The sequence below is a fragment of the Aedes aegypti genome, chromosome 1 (assembly GCF_002204515.2).
Source record: "Aedes aegypti strain LVP_AGWG chromosome 1, AaegL5.0 Primary Assembly, whole genome shotgun sequence".
NCBI classification, from domain to species: Eukaryota; Metazoa; Arthropoda; class Insecta; order Diptera; family Culicidae; genus Aedes; species Aedes aegypti.
In genome coordinates this window covers 131,922,383-131,947,729 of record NC_035107.1, presented here as the reverse complement: position 1 = coordinate 131,947,729, position 25,347 = coordinate 131,922,383, and the positions used below count along the sequence as shown (strand labels likewise).

Below are 25,347 nucleotides of genomic sequence, written 5' to 3'. Positions count from 1 at the left end.
TATGTTAGATGTTTGTTATATTTAGAATTAAAAATAAATATTTGTCTAGTTATTAACCTGTATTAACAAGTTTTGCTTCACCGGTAGTTGAATTCAGTTGTTATTTAACTTTTCATACAGTCTTGAAACATATATTTTCTCACTGTAAACAATAAGTTTTATTTAAAATGTACACTAGACCATTCTATTTGAACAGCCTTTCCAAGTAAGTTGTTGTTTTTATTGTTGTATTGCTGAATGGATGATTTTTAGTTTATTGATTTGCAGCTCAAGGATTTTGTTGATTTTCAGATGAGTTTTTACATAAAATGTAACCAAAAGCTTGGAATTTTTTCGTAAATTTATATTGTTGCCAGTAAATAAGTACTTTTGGGAGCTAAGAGAGGTGGCAATCTGTTTCTATATGTAAAATTGAAAAAAATCCTCAATTACGATAAAATTTTAGCACATTTACAACAGCTTGGCAACAAAACTTGTTCCTTGTATGGTTTTTTCGTTACTTTGTCCACTGCTACCAGTGTTCTATAGTGGAATAATTGCTTACACTCAGTATCGGCATCACAGAAATTACACGGCTTGCCTAATTGTCTGAAAATGCATAAAAAACATTTAAATTTTATGATTACTTTATTTAAAATTTGAGTCACCTTTTCAGACACTTTTCGATTCGAACGCCTTGTTTGTAATCTTTCGTGTTAACAATCCACACCATTGAATTGTTCCGGGATAGCTCCTCTTTTGGGTGGATCAAGAGTTGCTCGCTTTCACAAAGAAACGGTGCATTAGCGGTATCAGATCTTGAATTGAGGGCATCTCCATCCGGAATTACAACATCGTCTCCAAACACACCTTGGAAGGTTGCATTGTTGAGGGTCATTATCTCATTGATTAAGTCATCTGGATACAGGCTTCTAGCTTGAGCAAAAGGTTCTGAAATATAAGAAACAAACATTTATTCTCACGCGTACTGTTTACATAGGGTTTCTCACCAGTGACGACAGGAGGTTCAATGGTTGATGGAGTAGTAGACATGATGGTATTTGAGCTAGTATCTCTAGGAAACACATAAGTAAGAGTTCCATTAGGATGCTTGATTATAAAAGATTTGTTAGGATCGAAATCCTTGCCGATCAGCTTCAAGGGACGCCTAGTCCGTGGTTTTCTTGTGACCTGAAGAGATCGTTATTTGAGATTGTTTCATATTATGATAGCAATACGTTTTAGTTACCACTTTTTCGGGCTCATCATCCTCTTCCTCTGCTAAAGTGCGTGTAGGATTTGAATATCCTTTTCGGTTGTGAATCTGTTTTATAATGTCTTTCACTTCATCATTCATAATGTCTTTTTCTCGTTGCGAGACTTCTCTATGAGGAGTGGAAGTGTCAAATCCAGTCCTTTGTTGGATATCTGATACAGAATCTGAAGGCTGTAAAAGAATGGATCAACAGTGAAAATATTTATATGTAATTTATGTACATAAAACACGTAAGTACGTTTAACCTTCCTTAGTCCCTAACAAAAAGTTACAAATTGTGACTTAGGGTCGTTTTCGACCCGAAAATTCAAACAGCTCGCAAAAATCAGTGTGTTGACCGAATTTAGTTCTGTTGGGCTTAAATGAAGGGCACACATGTCTAGTTTCAGAAACCCTCCCGGAGATCCGGATTTTATCACTGTAGCCACCGGGAACCTGCTACATATGAAAAAAGTCCCTTTAGAGACTTTTACTTTGACGACCTGTAGTTTCGTAACTAAACAAGTAATCTTAACCGTCCTCATATTGTTGAACAGGTATTCACGTGAACTGTGAATAGAGATTCTCAAATCGCTTAGTTATTCATACCCGGTTCCGGAAACCCGGAACATCCGAAAAGTAAGCTTCTATCGCAGTTCTCTATATGTAATTCACATCGGTGCTATTCGGTTGATGGATTTTTTGGCATAATTTTTTTCTGTAATAAGGAACCAAATGCCGACGCACATTTCCTGAAAAATTCGGTCCAGTAAGGTCAATGCGGAACCGGTTCCTGGAGTCCCGGGAGGTGGCCAATTTGGACAATTCGATGAAATTACTCAGGTTTGAACCCCAAAACCAAATGAATTGTGTCCAATTCTTTACGGTTTTTTATATTTGGATGTATTTTGCCGAAAAAATGAATGAATGGTTATTCTGGTCCTTTTGGAGCACCGGAATGGCCACCGGGAAACCCGTAATATGGGACCACAAAGTTTTAGCACCAAAAGTAGGCATGCGACGGCTCAATCTTCATGATTTTACATCCCTGTGACTCTGCCAGTTCAATTATTGATGAATGACCACTTTGGTTCTTCTGGCCCAGCAAAATAACCCAGGAATGGCCACCGGAAGTCCCCATATTGTGGGACATTCCCGTTTTTGCACCAAAACTAGGCAAGCGACGGCTCAATCTTCATGATTTTGCATCCCTGTGACACTTCTAGTTCAATTATTGATGAATGACCACTTTGGTTCTTCTGGCCCAGCGAAATAACCCAGGAATGACCACCGGAAGTCCCCATATTGTGCGACATTCCCGTTTTTGCACCGAAACTAGCCATGCGACGGCTCATTCTTCATGATTTTGAATACCGTAATCCGGGGTAACATTGATCAGTTTTTGGAATATTTCTTAAATATTTAATTAAAAAATGCAAATGTTCTGAGTTTTATATTTTTAAAACAAGTACTGCCACCCATAGCTCGTGACTATATACTGTATTTTGTTTTTTGAATGATTTTAGCATGTTTACAAAAATGTGTTATGTGATTTTTGCATTTAGCTGATATGGGGTAACATTGATCATCCAAACGCTTACATCTCATTTACTTTTTGAGTTATTTTAAAATTAAAAACATCTCGAACAGCGGAATACGTCTAAAGGTAGGCAACTTCTTTAGGAAATTCTACATTCTTAACAGTAATTCGTTAATGCTGCCTAATTGAACATATTTATAAAAGTTTTGACAGCGGAATCGTTTTTGGCGATGCCATTTTTAGTGAGAACCGCATTTTCCTTGCTCATATCGCTTGCAGAACCTATGTGAGGCATGAATCTTCGGTAGTGTCATCCTTAACCATTGAAATCATTGATTCGAAAACTTGACAAATTAACGCATAAAGTTAACGCAATTTTTGCAAAAACCTTAATTTTCAATAGCTCATAAATATAAGAAAGAGAAGCAACATTCATGCTTTATTAATGTTTCATTAATAAATGATGATACCAACTTATTACGAGATGAGTCATTCCGATCAATGATACCCTGCTGATCAATGATACCCCGGATTACGGTACCTGTGACTTTGCTAGTTCAATTATTGATGAATGACCACTTTGATTCTTCTAGCCTACCGAAATAGCCCAGGAATGACCACCGGAGATGCCCGTATTGTGGGACATTTTAGTTTATGTACCAAAACAAAGCATGTGACGGTTCATTCTTCGTGATTTTGAATACCTGTGACACTTCTAGTTCAATTATTGATGAATGACCACTTTGGATCTTCTGGCCCAGCGAAATAACCCAGGGATGGCCACCGGAAATACCCATATTGTGCGACATTCCCGTTTTTGCACCGAAACTAGCCATGCGACGGCTCATTCTTCATGATTTTGAATACCTGTAACTTTGCTTGTTCAATTATTGATGAATGACCACTTTGGTTGTTTTGGCCCATCGAAATAACCCAGGAATGGCCACCGGAAATACCCGTATTGTGGGACATTCCAGTTTATGTACCAAAACCAGGCATGTGACGGTTCATTCTTCGTGATTTTGAATACCTGTGTCACTTCTAGTTCAATCATTGATAAATGACCACTTTGGTTCTTCTGGCCCAGCACTTTGGTTCTGGGGCCCTGATAGCCGTAGCGGTAAACGCGCAGCTATTCAGTATGACCATGCTGAGGGTCGTGGGTTCAAAACCCGCTGGTCGAGGATCTTTTCGTAAAGGAAATTTTCTCGATTCCCAGGGCATAGAGTATCTTCGTACCTGCCACACGATATACATCAGCAAAAATGGTCAATCGGCAAAGAGATCTCTCAGTTAATAACTGTAGAAGTGCTTATAAGAACACTAATCTGAGAAGCAGGCTTTGTCCCAGTTGGGACGTAACGCCAGAAAGAAGAAGAAGAGTCACAGGTATTCAAAATCATGAAGATTGAGCCGTCACCCACAATATGGGGACTTCCGGTGACCATTCCTGGGTTATTTCGCTGGGCCAGAAGAACCAAAGTGGTCATTCATCAATAATTGAACTAGAAGTGTCAAAGAAATGCAAAATAATGAAGATTGAGCCGTCGCATGCCTACTTTTGGTACATAAACTGAAATTTCCCACAATACGGGCATCTCCGGTGGTCATTCCTGGGTTATTTCGGTAGGCTAGAAGAATCAAAGTGGTCATTCATCAATAATTGAACTAGCAAAGTCACAGGTATTCAAAATCATGACGAATGAGCCGTCGCATGGCTAGTTTTGGTGCAAAAACGGGAATGTCCCACAATATGGGGACTTCCGGTGGCCATTCCTGGGTTATTTTGCTGGGCCAGAAGAACCAAAGTGGTCATTCATCAATAATTGAACTGGCAGAGTCACAGGGATGCAAAATAATGAAGATTGAGCAGTCGCATGCCTACTTTTGGTGCTAAAATTTTGTGGTCCCATGTTACGGGTTTTCCGGTGGCCATTCCGGTGCTCCAAAAGGACCAGAATAACCATTCATTCATTTTTTCAGCAAAATACATCCAAATATAAAAAACCGTACAGAATTGGACACAATTCATTTGGTTTTGGGGTTCAAACCTGAGTAATTTCATCGAATTGTCCAGATTGGCCACCTCCCGGGACTTCAGGAACCGGTTCCGCATTGACTCTACTGGACCGAATTTTTCAGGGAATGTGCGCTGGCAATTGGTTCCTTATTACAGAAAAAAATTATGCCAAAAAATCCAACAACCGAATAGCACCGATGTGAATTACATATACAGAACTACGATAGAAGCTTACTTTTCGGATGTTCCTGGTTTCCGGAACCGGGTATGAATAACTAAGCGATTTGAGAATCTCTATTCACAGTCAACGTGAATACCTGTTCAACAATATGATGACGGTTCAGATTACTTGTTTAGTTACGAAACTACAGGTCGTCAAAGTAAGGGTCTCTAATGGGACTTTTTTCATATGTAGCAGGTTCCCGGTGGCCACAGTGACCAAATCCGGATCTCCGGGAGGGTTTCTGAAACTAGACATGTGTGCCCTTCATTTAAGCCCAACAGAACTAAATTCGGTCAACACACTGATTTTTGCGAGCTGTTTGAATTTTCGGGTCGAAAACGACCCTAAGTCACAATTTGTAACTTTTTTATGGAAGCTCCCCTAGGAGTCATTCAAAACTTTTGTTTCCGCAAAAACAAAATTTCCCACAAGAAAATAATTTTTAGAAAGTTTCAAATTGCTAGGTTATTTCAATCAAAAGTTACATTGATTTGAATTTTGAAATGGGTCGAAAAGGACCCAAGGTCCTTACTAAGGTTAAAAAAAGTTTGCTAGTTGAGATTTTACAGAAAAAAAGCGAAAATAAAGTGAGTTAAATGCAACTAATTTTAGTGGGTTAATGAAAATGTTGATCTAACCAGCAGCCAAGAGCTCAAAAAGCCTTAGCGATGAACGCATAACTTTCCAATAAGACCATTCTGAAGGTGGTGGGTTCAGATCCCTCTGGTCGAGGATTTTTTAGGGTTAGATTTTTTTAGTAGGACAACGTCTACTCATTTTTAGGACTGCTGAAGAACAGTGAATGCAGTTATCAAAAATGCAGCTGAGAGCAACGTCGAATACGGGGGGACGAACGATTGGTTCGACGAGGAATGTAGGCAGATTCTGGAGGATATTAATTCAACGGGGGCGGTCATGCTGCAGCAAGGGACACGGCCGAACGTGGAACGTTATAGACGAAAACGGCAACAGCAGACCCACTACTTTCGGGAGAAAAAACCCCTCTTGAAGGAGACGGAGTGTGAGGAGATGGAACAGCTGAGCCGGGCTCAAGAAACACGTAAGTTCTACCGGATGCTCAACTTATTTTGACGTACGAGCTGGAGGTGATAGAAAGGTGGAAGCAACACTTCGACAAACACCGGAATGGCGCTGAGAGTACAGACAATGAATGTCAGGACAACGGAGGAAATGCCTTCGTCAGTACTCCGGGTATTAACCAGCCCCCGCTTTGAGGAAGGTTAAGGATGCCATTCACCAGCTCAAAAACAATAAAGCTGCTGTTAAGGATGGTATCAGAGCTGAACTCATAAAGATGGGCCCGGAGAAGCTGGTCATTTGTCTGCACCAGCTGATAGCCACAATCTGGGAAACAGAATAGCTACCGGAGCTGTAGTAAACGAGTTCGTGGGAAGTTATCAAGCAGGCTTCATTGACGTAACTGGACCAGATCTTTACTGTACTGCAAATCCTCCACAAATGTCGTGAATACCAGATCCCAACGCATTGATTTCAAGATGGCCTACGATAGTATCGATCGCGTAGAGCTCTGGAAAATCATGGACGAGAACAGCTTTCCCGAGAAGCTCACGAGACTGATAAGAGCAACGATGGAAGGTGTGCAAAATTGTGTGAAGTTTTCAGGCGAACATTCCAGTTCGTTTGGATTTCACCGGAGACTACATTGCGCTACAAGGTGTTATGCGGGGATCAACAGCCGGGGTAAGATTCTTACGAGATCCAGTCAATTTGTTTGCTTCGCGGATGATATGGACATTTCCAGTCGAATCGCCTGAAACGTGAGGCAGCGAAAGTTGGACTGGTGGTGAATATGACCAAGACAAAGTAGATTGGTGGGGTCGAGCGCGACAGGGCTCGCCTAGGTAGTAGTGTTACGGAGACACGTTCGAGGTGGTCTACGAGTCGTATGACCTCCATAAGAAGCTGCGGTCAAAAAAGATTCATCACCGCACCAAATGTATACCCCTTCTAGCACTAAACCGAATAGCGCCTTCCGCTTTTTTTTATTAGCGCTGCCTTCCCTGTACGTTAAACCTAATGTCAGAAGTAGTGCGCTGTATAGATCATCTGATGCTCTATACAGCACACTACTTCCGACATTAGGATTAACGCACAGAGAAGGCAGCGCTAGTAGAAAAGCGGAAGGCGCTATTCGGTTTAGTGCTAGAAGGGGTATACCATGTACAAAACGCTCATATGGCCGGTAGTCCTCTGGAGTAAAATACAAGTTCATTAGAACGACAATTGAATTTATTGGGCTTTTGATGTTATTATGCAATTGAACTAGGTAAATTACAAATAATGTCATTAAAACATCTTCGGAACCATCCTTAAAAGATGTTTTGAGTGCTACTTGGGTGACCATCGATTCAGAAGCAGTTTAACCATCACCAGGTAGTGGTCAGAGTCGATGTTAGCGCCACGATAGGACATGACGTCGGTTATGTCGGAGAAGTGCCGTCCATCGATCAAAACGTGATCGACTTGCTATTCTGTCTGCTGTGGTGATCTACAGGTGTACCGATAAGGGAGGCTGTGCTGGAAGTAGGTGCTAAGAATGGCCATATTCTTGTTGGCGGCGAAAACAATTAGTTGTAAGCCGTTTTCGATCGTCAGCCGGTGGGTGCTAAACTTTCCAATAGTCGGTCTGAATTCCTCCTCCTGGACAACCTGAGCGATTAGATCTCCTTTGATGATTTTGGTGTCATGGCTTGGGCAGCTTTCGTACTCGCGTTCGAGCTGCGCGTAAATTGCGTCTTTATTATCAACAGTGCTTCTGGAGTGACGGTTGTGCGCGTTTATTATGCTGAAGTTGAAGATCCGGCCTTTGGGCCTCAAGTTGCATATTCTCTCATTGATCGGCTACTTCCCGATCACGCGCCTCTGCATATCACCCATCACTATAAAAGCTGTTCCCAGCTTATGTGTTTTCCGCAGCTCTGGTAGATGGTATGGTTACCTTTAAATATTCGCACCATTGATCCCTTCCAACACACTTCCTGCAACGCTACGATGCCGAATCCGCGGTCCTTCAGCATGTCGGCGAGTATGCGTGTGCTCCCGATGAAGTTGAGAGATTTACAGTTCCACGTACCGAGCATCCAATCGCTAGTCCCTGTGCGTCGCTGTGGTCTTCGCCGATTGTTCCGGTACATATTCTCTCGTTGATTATTCGTTGCTTGTCTTTTTTCAGCTGGCTTGCAGGGCCTGACACCAGCCCGCTAGACTTCCGGAGGACCATTTCCCATAAATGTTCGGAGGACTATAGTGCGCAGTTTAGCTTAGAGTCCTTCTCTGGCACTCGGACGATGATCAGCCGCCCCTGACATGGGGAACAAGCGCTGTTGTGAGCCTCTCCTAACATGGAGTACAGATGCTCAAAGTTTGCTGAAGTAAAAGCTAAAGCAAAAGTAATAAATATTTGATATTGTTTAGATTCATTGATTTTAAAATCGTTAGACTTGCAGAGCTTAATTTTACATGTCTTCCTTAAAAATCAAATCTCAAATCAAACCTTGTTTGAAAAGATTATACCCCATAACTCCGAATTTCATTTCCCCGAATGGCATTAGCCCTAGAGTCATCACCCTGAGCGCATAATTATGCCGAATGATATTGTCCCAAATTTATAATTACCTTGAATAACATTGCCGCGTGATAATGGAATTCGAATTAACTGGAACACGACGTTATGGTCTTCAGGTTCAATACCATGGAGTAATGGAATTCAGAGGGGTATAATTTTAAAAATATTTAATTTCCAGTTTTTGTTACCGGAAAATCTTAAATTGTTCTGTGGCCGTGTTGGACCTGCTAATCTTTGTACCATAACAGGTTTTGAATCCTACACAAACTGGTGATTTAGGCGGCGTCCATTTATTACGTAACGCTAAGATTGGAAATTTTTGACCACCTCCCCCCATCCGTAACGCTTTTTGTATGAATTTTTTTAAATTTTTGTATGAGCCGTAACGCTTAAGCCTACTCCCCTCCTCCCCCTTGAGCGGTACGTAATTTGTGGATGCCGCCTTATCTGTAAACTTTCATTTTTTTTTTATCGCAAACTGTGCCGTTGAAGTACGGACTTACCCGCTGCTATTATTAATGAAGACAAACGAAAATAAATCATACTTTGCTAAACAAACTTTCAATAGGTGGCAAAGACAAACATTTAAAATTAAGTTTTGTAAGAGCTACGATTTGAAATTCCATTAAACAAAATGATTACGGATGTTCCAAACTTTGCATTATTTTTTTCCATTTTGTAGCGCTGCTTCCTACATCGTTAATTTGATTTTATTCCATACCCTGCTATCCATAACCGAAAATTCAAATCTGAAAGTATTCTTTGGCGTCAACTTGCACTTCGATATACAAAATGAATTGCATGTTCAATAATCTGAATCGTGAGTTCATTGCTTCACTAAACTATCCAGACTATTGTTGAATAAACATTAATTTGGTTACATGATGAAATTGGCTCCGTAATGCCTTATAGCACTTGAGCCTATAGAAAATCAGTTAATTATAAAAGACTTTTGCAGTAAGTAAGATCAATGTGTCATTAAAAACATTTGAACATGCTTAAAGGTATTATAATACCTAACTAATATATTAAAAATTAGTGTCTTAATGGTTACATCTCCAATAGGGCGTAACTCCATATTTTGTTGATCTCCTTATTCAAAACGCCAAGAAGTTACGAATAACCAAGGATGGAAATCTAGTGATCATTGCAAAATAAATGATGCATCGGGGTTGTTCTTTATCCTGCGATCAAAGCAACAAAGATTAACCTTTTGTCATCAAGTGATCACAACAAACTACGCTCCCGGAATAATGCACGTGTGCTAGCGATTAATTGTTCACGAATCAAAGTTATATTATTTGGAAGATTTCTTTACTTTTACTTATTGATTAAACTGCGGACAAGCTGTTTGTGATTTCAAAATCATTCGGTCAATGATAGAGCGAAAAATAATAGCACGAATGCGGCATGATAAAAGTTGATCGCGACTTGTAACAACATCCAATAAACTCTTTGTCCCACGACAAACAGTGTATCGGATGCGCGCGTAGTGAGCTGTTGAAATCATGCTGCTGTAAGAATGATGGCCCTCTTAGACCGTTCAAATACTGTGTTTTTTTGTCGCTAGAGACGATTTTTTCCATCCTTGCGAATAACCAAAACGCCAAATTTTAACCAAATATGGATGGTATATTTCTTCTAATAATCACGATCAATAAAAATGCGTTTAAATATCTCAGATTTCCTTTGAATTTGTGGATTTATATAATCAAAAGGGCATAACTTCGAAACGGGCCCCATGAATTTTTTTTAAATTTTGCCCAAACATGCAGTTTAACTATAGAAAACGACTGGTGAGCACAGGTTTGATGGAGATGAAGATTTTCTGATAACAACGGTCAAGGGAAGCACCGTGTATACGGTATGCCATCGAGCACAGGCCTTTCGTAAGGGCCACTCGACAACGGACCAGAATGAAACCTTGCGAATGATCTTAGACAGCCCTGTCGTCGTAAAATTTGAGCTTCTTAGTCGTCCCTTTTTGAGGGGGGCGTTACTATAGCTCAGAGGGCGCTTCTGTATCCAGGCGATATGATGTGTTCTTATAAGAAATATCACACATATTTTAGTATATAGGGATCAACTATGACGGAGGTTATATTTGCTATGGGTTTTCGACTTTGAGTCTGTGCAGATCATAAACGGAAATCCAAAAACCCTTGGCAACATTTAATATATGAAAATTACAAATATCACAAATACTTCAATATACATTCCTAACAAACGAAAACTAATATGCTTTTGCACGTATTTAGTTTGTATTCCATTTCTATTAAAATATGGAACGAAGATATCAAGTACATGGGCTTAAAATGATTCAGTTGATAAATTTGCTAATGTAAAAAGTGAAAATTATTTACTCTTTGTACCAATTGAAACTACCATAACAATGCCTGTGAGTTTAACAACTAAGACTATTACGATGTGCACTTTAAAATTAATCTCAATCCATGAAATAAACTCAGTCTTTTAAAACCTATCACTCAATGTAAAACGGATCATCGAGTGCAAATCCAAAAACCTCATCGAACCGTTTATTTGAAAACGTTTTTGTGTCCGCCTCAAATTTAATTTTTTTTTTCTTATGTTCGGCATTTTGCTCTTAAATCAACATATTGTTATTGCATTTCGCTTTTTAAACAAAATTGTGAAAAATTTAAGCAAATTGATGCAATAGTCAAAAGTCAAAAGTCATTTTGACAATACAACTGAATAGTATGTATTTTTTATTACTTGACTTTCTTGTATTTCTTTTTGTTTGATAAATTGACTAAGAACGAAATGGCCTTGTACAAAATATGATGTTTGGATTTAATCAGAAATTCGTTCATTCGGTTAACCCTCTAATACCCAAATTTTTATTTTTGATTTAAATATTATTTTTCTTTATCTAAAATCGTTCTAAACACGTTTTGGACATTTATTTATTTTTATTCGCAAATTTTTAAATTTTGGTTTTTGATTTTTATAATTTTTATTTTTGAACATCCCTAGCTTTTTTAATTTTTTCTTGAAGCCTTCTCTAGTTGTTGATTTTTGGCAATAATAAAAATTTTAATTGTTACGGTATTTTGAAAAATATTAAATTTTTAATTTTTTTTCGGAGCGTATTTTATTTTCCGTGTAACTAACGGAAAAACAGGTTTGAAATGATTTTAATACCACCAGGCTCTTCGTTTGTGATAGGTTAATCGTAGAAAAATATAAAAGGTACGATTTTTTATATTACACGTTAAATGAAGCCCAGGCATTTGTAGGTTATATAAGAATGCTATTTTTCAAACAATTTCTAAAAATACAAAAAAGTTTCAAAAGTCATAGAAAACTTTTCTGATATGCGTGTTATGCGTCAAGGTATAAGCCAAAAATAAAATCATTTTGATTTCCGAGCTACGAAAAAATACACAAAATTCCAAAGTGTACCCCGTCTAAAGGCGGGGTTGGGTATTAGAGGGTTAATATTATTGGACAGTTTATGCAGCTGCTCAAACTCAGTTTTTTATAAGCTTTTTGATGCTTATCCCAGAATTCAAAACGAAGCGCTAACGGTGAAACACGTCTTTCTGATAAAATTCAAAATGGAGTCGAATTCGAAATGCCCCTATGATTGCTTTGTGTTTCAAGGAATATATGAGAAGAAAGATACGTGAAGAAATACATAGATTTTTTTCAGAAAACTGAGCTTTTTGCAAACTGTCAAGCCTAGGGTTCAGCATTTTGAGTTATTTTTTCGTTTTTTTTATTCATGAGGGTTTAAACTTCATTAGCCAGTTCATTCGCCTCGTAATTGCATTAACCAAAACGCTTCTCCTCTAGTTTTATGAAATTGAAGCGAAATTCGACACAATCTGTAATTCTTATTATGTATGCCAATGGTAATCACATTTCAGCGATAGTTACTCAACCATAGTTCGAAATATTTTTCAACGAAGTATTATGTGTATTCTCAGTTCTGTCAGAATAAGAAAATTTGATTAGGAAGCAAAGAAAAGTTTTAGAGTTAAGCATAAATAAATTAATACTTAAGATTCAATGTTTCAAATGATTGATTATATTTGAACGTAAAGTATTCATATATTATACATACATATAGAAAAATATTATATTTTTTTCTTTAAAAAATAAATCAAATAACTAAGTTAACAAAGACTTTTTTGAGTTTTCTAAAAGCAGGACATCTAGAAAGTTCGAACTTATTTTAACTTTAAGAAGAGGTGTTCAATTTTCAGCCAAATCTTCTTTCTGGCATTACGTCCCCACTGGGACAGAACCTGCTTCTCAGCTTAGTGTTCTTATGAGCACTTCTACAGTAATTAACTGAGAGCTTACTATGCCAATGACCATTTTTTGCATGCGTATATCGTGTGGCAGGTACGAAGATATTCTATGCCCTGGGAAGTCGAGAAAATTTCCAACCCAAAAAGATCCTCGACCGGTGGTATTCGAACCCACGAGCCTCAGCCTGGTCTTGCTGAATAGCTGCGCGTTTACCGCTACGGCTGGCTTAAATTAAAATAAAATATCGCTCTTGAAGTGATATCGAAATGAAAAAAAAAGTCAACACTTGCTCTGGATTTCGCTATGGTTTTATCTTTTGAAGTTTTACGTTGGATATATTTATGAATCTTGGAATTGTCAAGTATCCATTACAGAATTTTATCATATTTAATAACACGAAAATGCTGCTCTTTTTGCATACTTGATTATGAAAGTTCACTTGAAAATTATTGGTCCAAAATAAACAAGGATATGAACTGACTGTCTTAAGAACATATAAGTTGAAAATTTTTTCAGCTTTAAACATTAACATATTTCATCAAACTTCGAGAGTGGTCTTGGGCCTCTTAATAATCACGTGCTGTTATCGAAGGATCTCTCAAGATAATTTAACCAACAATCACTTTAATAACACCGAATATTTGAGATAAAGCGCATACAGCCCATTTAATTAAGGGATTCACTATGGCCGGTTTTCATACAGACTGACGGCCAAAAATATTGTTTTCACCTCATGTCGTATTTTTGAGTTTTGTGATACAAATTTGGTGTTTTATTTTCAAAACAAGTTTTCGAGACTAACTTTTGAAAAGGGCCTATAGCGAAATGATATGTTTTGTTACTAATGATGTATATAAGCCATTTATGCGATTAACGTTGTGCAAACCATTATAAATATTATAACTTACAAAGAAATGATGATATGAATGATTTAACTATATTCAGTCATCCTTTGAATTATTTTTTAGCTGTTTTTAATAGAAAATGGTTAAAAATATTGGAAAATTTCAAAGAGCCCTATATCAAAAAAGTGCAAATTTGTGCAGCTAAATACTTCACGAACCTTTTGTTTGGGAATAAATTTTAGCCTGGGACAACTTGGGACAAAAAAAGTATGGGATGTGTGAAGTTTCGATAAAAAATCAAATATATTTTTTTCAGTGCACTCCCCGCATTTTTCCGACCTAAGGTACGAATTTTAATTTCATTTCATTTTTCTAAGATAGCTTTTCGAGTGAGCTTTCGGACAGTGTATGAAGATCTGTAGAAAATATTGCGATTATGCAGTATATTTTATTCAATGTGTACCTTGTGTTTTCACTGATTATTTTATTTTTCTTAAAAATTCTAACTTTGACACACTTTATCAATTAAACTATACAAGATCTTGCCCTTATATTCCAGGAATATTTAATAGAAGTGTTTACTATGGAATGATGTACAAGAAAAACTTAACAGAACAAATATTTTTTTCAATTATTGGCCACCTGATCGCCCATAGTGGGATTGTGCTACTTTGCCCTACATATTGATTCCCCAAATGCCATTTCCTCGAACGTCAGTCCCTTGAATGTCTGTTCTCCGAATATCCCGTTTCACAACTTCCTACATTTCAGAGTAGTGAACGGACCAGTCATCTGGTAGCACTCTGTCACTGAGAACTATTCTTGCACCTTCATGAACTGCATCACTTCTCGAAGTGACAGGTCATTCGGAAAAATGGGATTCGAGGAAAAGGATTATTCGGAGAACTGTCATTCGCAGAAGCGACATTCGAGGAAAAGTACCAAAATCGTTTGACAAACAGTATGGAAATATAATATGAGACAAAATATAGATATTTTAAACAACGTATGGGCCCATTCACAAATATCATAACGCTTGAGGGGGTGGGTGGGTGTTCTAAGGATGTTACGCCCATACAAAAATTGAATTGTGTTCATACAAAAAGCGTTACAAAAGGGTGAGTGGGTGTCCAAAATGGTCAATTTTGGCGTTATGAAATAAATGAATGAGCCCTATAGAACGGAAAGAACTCACCAATATAATAAATAAATTGCTCAGCATACACAATCAACATTGATTTTGATTGCATCGCTCGTTCTCGCAAGAGCAGACGACGCAACTAAAGTACCAAATACTGCTCTCCACTTGATATACGTTAGTTAAGGTCATAGAGCAAACAAAATTTAATTGTTTTTTTTTTACAGGGCGTTAAGATGCAGCTGATCTACGTGAAACAAAGTATTATCACTTCAGGGCGTTGATACAAAATGAAAAATTTGATTGATTTTTACATGGCGTTACGGTTCAATTCATTAATGTGGACTTAAGTTAAATTACTGCAGGATGTTGATAGAGCTTGGAATTTTCAAGTAATGACCTACAGAGCATTGAGATCTATGAGGGGCCCAGATAGCCGTAGCGGTAAAGGCGCAGCTATTCAGCATGACCATGCTGAGGGTCGTGGGTTCGAATCCCGCTGGTCGAGGATCTCTTCGTAATGGAAATTTTCTCGATTCCCAGGGCATAGAGTATCTTCGTACCTGCCACACGATATACACATGCAAAAATGGTCAATCGGCAAAGAAAGCTCTCAGTTAATAACTGTGGAAGTGCTCATAAGAACTTTTATCTGAGAAGAAGGCTTTGTCCCAGTGGGGACGTAACGCCAGAACGAAGAAGCATTGAGATCTACCTGATCTACATAGAATAAGGTCAAATTACTCCAGGGCGGTAATACAGTTTGGAATATTCAATTGATGTTCTAAAGGGCGTTAAGATGCACCTGAACTACATAAGATAAGCTTGAAATATTCCAGGACGTTGGCTAGAATTTCCAATTGAAGGCATATGGGAAGTTAAGATATACGTAAGAAAGGAACAAATTAATCCAGGGCATGATATATTTTGACAATTTCGATGACATCAATCAGAGCGTTAAGATGCACCGGATCTTCAAAGGATAAAGTCAAATTACTCCAGGGCGTAGATACTACTAAGAAATTTCTATTGATTTTAAACAGGGTAAATATCCTCCAGATCTTGCAAAGATCTATATGAAAAAAAAACAGACTTACTTCAGAGCATTGGTCGATTGATGTTATACAAAGTGTAAAGATTTTTCTGAACTATGTGAAATAAGGCCAAATTACTCCAGGGCGTTGCAAAACCTTGGAATTTTTAATTGATGTCCTACAGGGCGTTGCGATGTACCTGATCTATATTAAATAAGCTCAAATTACTCCAGGGCATTGATACAGCTTGGAATTTTCAATGGATACAGGACATTAGGTTGCACCTGATTTACGTAAGACAAAGTTATTGGACAAGGTCGTAAGACAAGGAAAATAGATATCGAACAGGGAGTTTATATGAATTGATTACATGACACGAGTCCAAATTACTCCAGGACGTTGATACTGCATGGAGTTTTCAATTGATGTCCTACAGGGCGTTAATGTGCACCTTATCAAAGTTCTACGTGAGACAAGGTCGAATTACTCCAGGGCGTCAATACAGATTGGAATTTTCAATCGATACAGGGCATTGAGGTGCACCTGATATTCCCCAGACAACCAAAATGTACGCATAACGAAATCACCTGGAGGTTTTGTATGTGCAAAATTTCACTTATAAGATGTCACGAAAAGGCTTTCTACGTACAAAAGTGGAGGCGATATGCGTGCATATATTATGTGATGAATAATAGCATACAATGCGATTGTATAAATATTCCACCGAACTAACCTGTGATCTTATGCGACCTCACTTATGATAACAAATGTTGATTTGACAGCTGCTACGGATTGATTCGACTTAATTTGTAAGAGTGTACGGGACGAAACAAAATGTGCAAATGAACTCAGAAAAAAAGTGTTTAATACGAGGAAACTCATCAATTTGACGAGTTTATCCACGGTGTTTTGCGAGTTCGATATAATTAGTACGAATAAACGAATCATAACGTGAACCTTCATGCGATTTCTGGTTGTCTGGGTCGTAAGACTAGGTCAAATAAGTGAAGGGCGTTCATACATCTTAACATTTGTCCCACAGGGCGTTAAAATGCAGCTTATTTACATGTAACAAGGTCAATTCATTCCAGGGCGTTGAATATTCAATTGATGTCCTACAGGGCGTAAAGATGCACTTTGTCTACGTGAAATGAGGTCACATTACTCCAGGACGTTGATAGAGCTTGAATTGTCAATGGGTTACATGCATGCCTTGGTTCGCTACTCGCCACATAGTAACGCACTTGCGCTAGTGTCTATGCACGAAAAATCGCTAAAAGGTAACGCGAAAAATATTAGTATGGCGAAATGCATCTAACGAATTATTTCTCAACATTGGGAACTATTTTCAAAAAAATATTTGGTACCGGTTGTGCGCGATGCTGATGGCTATCACGCCTACCAAATATTTTTTCGATTTATGCTTTCATTTACGAGATATTTGAAGTTAGATGCCTTTCCCCATACAAAATAAATCGAGAAAACTTCTGCTGATCAACTGTGGGCAAGAGCAAAGCAGGTAATCCATTGATGTCCTACAGGACGATGAGATGTATTTGATCGACATAGGATTAGGTCAAATTACTCCAGGGCGTTGATAGTGCTTGGAGTTTCTATTGCGGTTACACAGGGCGTCAAGATGCACTTGATTTACTAGGAATGAGGTTAAATTAGTCTAGGGCATTTAAACAGCTTGAATTTTTTTTAATAATGTCCTACAGCCCTGTACGTTAAGATGTTGCTGATCTATATGAGACAAGTTCAAATTACTCTAGGGCGTCAATAGATTGTAGCTTTCAATCGATGCAGGTCATTGAGGTACACCTGATCTACGTGAGACAAGGTCAAATCAGTCAAGGGCGTTTGTACATCTTGACATTTGTCCCACAGGGCGTTAAGATGCAGCTGATTTACATGGCACGAGTCCAAATTACTCCAGGGTGTTGATAATGCTTAAAATATTCAAGTGATGTGGGGCGTAAAGATGGGCGTAAGTTACTCTTCGGCGTTGATAAAGCTTGAATTTTTAATTGATGTCATACAGGGCGGTAGGATGCTACGGATCTATATGGGACAAAGTAAAATTACTCCAGGACGTTGATACAGCTTGTAGTTTTCAATTTTGATCTACGTGGAATAATGTGAAATTACTCTAGGGCGTTGATACAGCTCAAAAATTTCGATGGAATTTTTACAGGGCGGTAATATGTTCTATATGAAGTTCTGAAAGAAATAGGGTAACAGAGCGTTGGTAGGTACAGGTTAGAAATTTCGATTGATATCTTATGGGGCGATAGATTGTTGTTGATTTTGCACATTTTTTTTCTATGACTTTGGGTGAAAATTTTTAAAAAAAATCTGAGAAAAGCTTCTTAGTCGTCGACTAAGCGCGACTAAGCAGGACGACAGGGCTGATCTTAGATAAATTCCGGGAGTTTATTTATTAAGACTTACCATCCGTTTATTTACTTCAAAGTGGCGTACGATACAGTGAAAAGAAATGAGCTGTGGCAGATAATGTTAGAACATAGTTTCCCGGCGAAATTGATTAGGCTGGTATGCATTACGCTGGATGGTTCAAAATCAAGTGTTCGGATTGTAGATGAGGTGTCTCGTTTTTGACGTTATACGGATTGAAGCAAGAAGACGCACTTTCGAATTTACTGTTCAACATTGCACTCGAGGATTAAATTGGGATGATCTGGGAGATCATCACAAGGTTGCATATGTTCCTTGGCTTTGCGGACGAAATCCGCCTCATTGTTGTTTCTTTATTAAGGTTAGTTTTAGCACATTGACATGTGGCTAAGTCTTCACATGACTGGGAATGCCAGATGGGCATCCCACGAGAAATGAATAAAGAAGGATGCTCAGCGCGCCCAGCCTTCGAGCCCAACTTTGGGGTCTCACTATTGTGAGTTTTTAACGTAGGATGATAGACACTACTCATAACTAAGGGTACGTGCGCCTTTGCTGGGCTGACGACTTCTGCAGCCGAGAAAAAAGAGAAAGGATCGTTGGAGTGGTTGCGAATGATGATTTTGTTGTTGAATGGGTCTTACCCCCAAAATCGGAATCTTTAGGGGAGCCCACAGGTCGTGTCGTTCCGATTATGTTTAACGTTTTACACGAAGTGAAATGCAAGTTTATTAGAACGGCAAATCATGAGCTATTTATGTTATTATGCAACCAAACTAGAACAAGCTAAGTTACAGATCATTCCATTGATACATCTTCGGCACCATTTTTGGAAAGCATCTCTTTGAAAGATGTTTCGAGTGACAATTGATTCTACCAAAACGAAGTACCGTGGTGAATCAAAATCCGGACGGTACCAATATCCGGACACTCTGATTATATAATTGAATTAGAGTTGAAATCAAGGTTTAAAATGTTTGCACGGCGTGTATATGGGAAAGGTTTATCACAAAAAAATAGGCATCGCTAAAACTTTCAACATTCGAAAATATAGGTTTTTAGCTTTCATTTAAAGTGTTCCCCAAAAAAATCCACCGAGGGATCCCGAACATTTTTTTTTTATTTTAAATTTTTGTTCTTTAGAGTACACTATTTTTAAATGTAATCATTGCAAAAGACAGCTTCGTTGGATAAAAGTTTTATTTCCATATAAAAGTTCATAAAATAAATATATATACATATCTATTGAGTTTCATTTTGTAAAAAACAAAACTGTCCTATGTGATTTCGAGGATTTATTGAGCTATAGGACACTTATTCGATTAGATATGTTGTAAGTTCGACTGTTCACTTATTCATACTGTGGAATTATATCTAACCGAGCACTGTTTCTTTTCATGGTTCTTCTGTCAGGCATTACACCTCTGCTGGGACATAGCCTGCTTCCCAGCTTAGAGTTCGTTGAGTACTTAGTTATTGATTGAGAATTTTCTTTGCCAATCAACCGTTAAAGATTAAAAGTAGAATGGATCAATATTACAACGGCCTACGAAAGTAAATGGAATATGCTTAAACGCCCTGTTACCCAAGCCTTTGCAAAAAGCTTAAAAAATCCTCATTAAGAATATTATCCAGGCACCCGGAGTAAGTGACACTACACAGACTTTTTTAATAGTATTGAAGTTATTTTGATGTTTTTAGCTTGGAATTTCAAAATTTAATAAGAATATAGTGGAAGATATTTCCTGTTAAATCCAATCATAAAAATAATTCCACCGTGAAAGTGGTTTTTTGACAAGCAGAACAACAATACAGTGATACCTCCATGAGTCGATGTTCCATGACTCGATATCGACTCATGGAACCATACTAAAAACATAATTTCATGGTTACTATGATGGTCCCTAGAAGCAGCTTTCCAAAGAATTGCTGTTCCATGACTCGATATTTCCATGAGTCGATGGTCCCTTCAATATCGACTCATGGAGGTTTCACTGTAATACAATTTTCACAATTACTGCAGTAATTAAAGCACGTAAGTAGCTTACAAACAAGGAAGTTTTACCATTTTATACTCCTTTTAGATTGATATCATATTCATACAATATATGTTTTCAACATGAAATATGGTTAATTATGTGATTATTGGCAACGGTAAGTATTATGAGGAAGAATAAAAAGTTAAATTTTATGTGCCCACTTGCCCCGTAGAGTTGAGTAACTGCAATTTACAGTAGATTTTTATGACTTTATTCTAAGGGTTTCAATATCTCGAAAAGATACCTTTCCATTCGTGCGGACATCAGCGAATACAGGGTGCAACTTTTGCAATTGTTTGGGCTATTTCATGAAAGCAACATCAATCAAGTGGCTGCATTTATTGGTCGCAGCAAAATGAGCTCCATACAGCATGCATTTTACATTACCTTTTGGAGCTTTTTGGGGGGTTTTGCGATGATAGCGACCCAAGAGTCTGCCTTGAGCTCTGCCTCTGTTTTTACAGTAGCTCCATAAACTTAAGTCAGGAGGAGTCAAATTAGGATCTCCAAATTAAAATCATGTGTTCCTTTTTATGTCAGATGTCCATGGAATTTCCGTTGAAGAGACATAATGAACAAACTTCCAAAGATATCGAGTTTATCGACTGTTTCGTACTGTTTGAAAAAATAATTGACTCAATGATTCTTTTGGTCTGGTCCAAACTGTTAGTACTTACTTGGCCATGAAATGGCGTTTCTTCAATCTTGAAAAGATTTTCTGTTCCTCAAATGTGACATGTTTGCTTATTTATGAAGCCAGATTGTGCCTGTTGAGCACGATATTTTCAAGGATATAACAGTTGAGTTAACACAACTGCAAGACTATTTTGATTAGATTAGATCTCATCGGTCGAGTATGTTTTTCATACACACAATATAAAAAAAAAACAATCATGATAGGCGAATCAAATTCTCAGTTAATGAGTAATCGAAGAACTCTGGCTTTGTCTCAATAGGGGTGCAATTTCAGAAAGAAGGAAAAGAAAATTAATCTTTTCTAAATATGAACAGAAACAGTTATACACTAGAATCAAATACACACTTAAATCCGAATGCCGATCTCAGCTGTGCAAATCTCGGTAAAAGCTCGTTTGATGACATCTTAGTAAAAGTGACGTTTGGTAACGGCACCCAAAGGTGCTGTTTTAAGTAAACTTGATGTTAGGCTGACATATCAGTTACAATTAATTTGCTTACCGCTCAGCTGTGCGGATCTTGGTAAAAAAATGAAAATTAGTTGAACTCAACTGAGTGTGTCCTCCACTGTACGAGTAATTGTCGTATCTCCAAGATCACATAGGACAGTTATGTCTATTACAATATGTAATCTTATATATCTATGTTATAGCAACTTTCTTTTGAAATTTGGGCTACCATCGAGCTTGCGAGAAAAAAAAAACTGTCTTTTACCATGATTATATTTGAAAATATTGTACTTCAAGGAACAAAAATTTAAAATAAAAAAAAAAATGTTCGGGATCCCTCGGTGGATTTTTTTGGGGAACCCGTCAAATGAAAGCTAAAAACCTATATTTCCGAATGCTGAAAGATTTAGCGATGCCTATTTTTTTGTGATAATATTGTTCTACCAGACACGCCGTGTTTGGTATTTATCAACATTTTTTATTGTTAACATTGCTAATTATTCTACATTATTTTTAATCTAGTAGCCACTGACGAATAATTAATAAAAATAAAAACAAATAATTTGTTCGTGTTGGACGTCCTTTCGTCGCGATTCAACTCCAATCAAAGTTCAACGGTCGATGAACGCGTGAACAATGTTTGGTTAAAATAATAGTTAGTGAAATGTATTTTTATAGTAAGTTTTACCCATTAGTGCTTGAAAAGAGATGTTTTGAACGTATAAGACTCCACTGCAGTTAAATATGTTGAAAACATATATTTATCCGTGTTTGAAGAGACTGTCCGGCATTATGAGCTAGTGTTTCAAGATCCGGACATCATTGAAAAGACCCACGTTTAACCAGTGTAAGTGAATTTTAAAGAAGAAAAAATAGAAGGAACAATTATGAGAAGCTTAGTGAGTTAACATAAATCAATTGAGTGTTAAATAAACAGTTTATATCTTCCAGAATAACTGTTCGAGCCGTATCGACTGCAGTTCAAGCCACGTCCCCTTCAGCTCAGGTAATCAAGCCACTAAAAACACAAATGTGCTATTATTTTTGACATTGTTGTTCAAACGCGGACAAGTTCAATAAAGATTGATAGTTAATTGTGTGGTGAAATGGGTTTCATTCGAAACAAACGAATATTACATGCCAAAATACAGTTGTCCGGATTTCGATCCAAAAGTGTCCGGATTTAAAAACATCGTTTGCATCAGGTGTCCGGATTTATAGACAAGACATGCTTCATTATTTTAACGATTTTTATGCTAAAATCATGATTCTTACCAGAAATTTTATGTGTTTCATAAAGATCTGGCTTGAAACAATCTTTAAAGCAATATTACATTAGGAATTTTCCAAAACAACGCACTCTTTTTACAATTTGAACATTTGTTTCGACTTAAGTGTCCGGGTATTGATGCACCACGGTACATGGTTACAAGTAGAGATAAAGGTAGGCCTAGTCAACCCAGACAACTTCAGCATAGTTTTGCTCTATTGCCCCGGACCTTACACAAGACTAAAGAAGGTATCATTTGAATAGCGTCACTGTCGTTTTTTAGATGACTCGTAGTTGATTTACAACTGTGCATTAGCCTGGGACACGATTATATGAAAAAAAAAAATAGATTCTCGCTCCAGTCCACTTTTTGGATTGCATTTGGGTCCCATAACAACTGTGCAAAATTTCAGCTCGATCGGTGAAACTATATTTTAGCGCCATGCGTTCAAATTTTGTATGGGATTTACTATGGGAAAACATACTTTTGCAAAGAAAAATCACCAGAGGTCGCCCATTGACCTCTATAAAATTCTGAACATATAGATAGATATTTTAACAATGAAGAATATTGCCGAAGACCGCGAAACAATCTGATGCTTGTGGAAAAAATTATTAAGCATAGACCTTTCGGAAATTTTGCCCGATTTTGTTATTATTGTTATTCCTTTACGTGTTAATCAACGTTGCCTTGCCAATAGGTTTTCATTGAATAACTTTTTTCACAAATGATTGTTTCGCGGTTTTCGGCAATATTCTTCATGGTAAAAATACCAATCGAGGCCTGTGTTCAGAATTTTTATAGAGGCCAATGGGCGACCTCTCTCGATTTTTCTTTGCAAAAGTATGTTTTCCCATAGTAAATCCCATACAAACTTTGAACGGCTGGCGCTAAAATATAGTTTCACCGATCGAGCTGAAATTTTGCACAGTTGTTATGGGACCCAAATGCGATTCAAAAAGTGGACTGGAGCGAGAATCTAAATTTTGTCCCACGCTACTGTGCATCGTAGGAAACAAGAAACATATTCAGATATTTTTTATATGATTTCGAATCACATTACAAATTTTTACTAGCCTTGTGAAGGAATTTAAATTCATCCATAGTGGTTGAAATTCAGTTTTATACGTACCGTTTTGATTCATTTTACGGACAGCTTCGAATTCCGTTCACTCAACTTTGTACGGGAAACATTTTATACGAAATGTTTCAATTCATGTCGATCAAAAGTTTTCACTTTCAAGTCTCATTTTATTGAGCATTTTCCATGGATATCTATGAAAATTAATAATGTCCAGCTGCCTTAGACGTCTATTTAGTTGTTTGACGATTTCAATTGATGATTTGACTACTAATGTTATGATTTTTATGAGCTGTCCCGAATTCGATTCAAAGTGTCCGGAATATGAGGCAAAATAAGGAAGCTTCCAGATTAAGAATCGAAAAAAGCCCACACATTTCAGGGAGTAAGCAGCAAAGGGGTGTAAGTCAATCTTCACCCACCATTTCTAATTAAGGTGAAAGTTAATCGAAGCCAAACCACAAATTTTCAGGAGGACAAATCTGGAGAACCAAAAATCCGTTTAAGCTGAAAAATTAATCAATTGGTCACTAGCTGACCAATCAATTAGGTTTTCAGCTAAACGGATGTTTGGTTCTCCAAATTTGTGCTCTTGAAAATTTGAACTTTGGCTTTGATTCATCTTCACCTTGAGTGTTTTGAAGACTCGATAACGCGAAAGAATCCTACAGAATGATTTATTTTATATGCTTTTGGATGAGTTATACTATACTGAGGCCTTAAGTGTCCGTAATGTGAATCAAAACTGTACTTCAAGCAAATTGGTGTACCAAAAGTGTTTTCTACTTCCAACCACAAACCTGTGTTTAATATAGTTATCATTCTGACTCTTGCTTACCTTTTCCATCAGCGTTGCAACTATTGCAGCTAGTAGTATGAGCACGAACAATCCAGAAGTCAGCCAAACGCTCCACAGTACCAGTCGAAGAATTGCGTGTTTCTCTGGACGCTTGGTTTCGGCGTTATCAGTCCGACGCATTGTGATACCTTTTGTTAAACTAGTTGATAACTAATAGTAGCACTAATGTCCGCGGAATCAAAGTTTGTTATTTTCAAATATCATAACAATGTATCACTCACATGTGAACTTAATAATAACCCTAGTTCGTGATCTTTCAATTACACCGAATTCTACGCGATAAGGAGGACCACAGAGGTTCACGTTTGTAGAAATGCTCATCGAAGATTATACGTCCGAGCTAGTCTAAAGAGCGTAATCGACTGATTAAAGCCGGAATGATTGCGAGAGAAAGCTTGTTGCTCGTTGACATTGACTGGGTAAGAATTAGCATCTACAAGGAAGGAAATGGATTACCAATGTTGAATGATTTGTTGTGTGAAACTATGCTACACCATATTGTACAGTTAGATTTAATGAAAATTTGACCGAATGTGCATAAGATTCAATGTACATAACGTTCTCATGAGTGAATGGGTTAATAAAATGTGGAAAATTCTGTACTTCTTATGT

At 37.6% G+C, this 25,347-nt stretch overlaps 1 protein-coding gene across 2 annotated transcripts; it reads right to left on the bottom strand.

Annotated features, from left to right (window-relative positions):
- On the bottom strand, positions 1 to 25,241 carry LOC5577955. Of its 2 annotated transcripts, none has more exons than XM_021847964.1 (5): positions 24,715 to 25,241; positions 1,232 to 1,426; positions 990 to 1,170; positions 648 to 930; positions 1 to 588 (listed from the first exon to the last, which is right to left on the bottom strand). In XM_021847964.1, exons 1-5 carry the CDS (start codon positions 24,853 to 24,855, stop codon positions 429 to 431), a joined length of 960 nt encoding a protein of 319 aa, XP_021703656.1. In that variant the 5' UTR covers positions 24,856 to 25,241; the 3' UTR covers positions 1 to 428. The 2 variants fall into 2 exon arrangements, with proteins under 2 accessions (XP_021703656.1, XP_021703650.1); XM_021847958.1 differs by having other exon boundaries at positions 1,229 to 1,426; positions 24,715 to 25,225.
- Between the last annotated feature and the right edge of the window lie 106 nt (positions 25,242 to 25,347).

What these genes read in the sequence shown, in the direction of transcription:
- LOC5577955 (XM_021847958.1), bottom strand. Translation starts at nt 24,855, where the DNA reads ATGCGTCGGACTGATAACGCCGAAACCAAGCGTCCAGAGAAACACGCA. An exon ending in TTGCAACGCTGATGGAAAAG is followed by an intron (nt 1,427 to 24,714) that starts GTAAGCAAGAGT and finishes ATTCTTTTACAG; the next exon opens with CCTTCAGATTCTGTATCAGA. An exon ending in ATCGAAAAGTGTCTGAAAAG is followed by an intron (nt 589 to 647) that starts GTGACTCAAATT and finishes ATGCATTTTCAG; the next exon opens with ACAATTAGGCAAGCCGTGTA.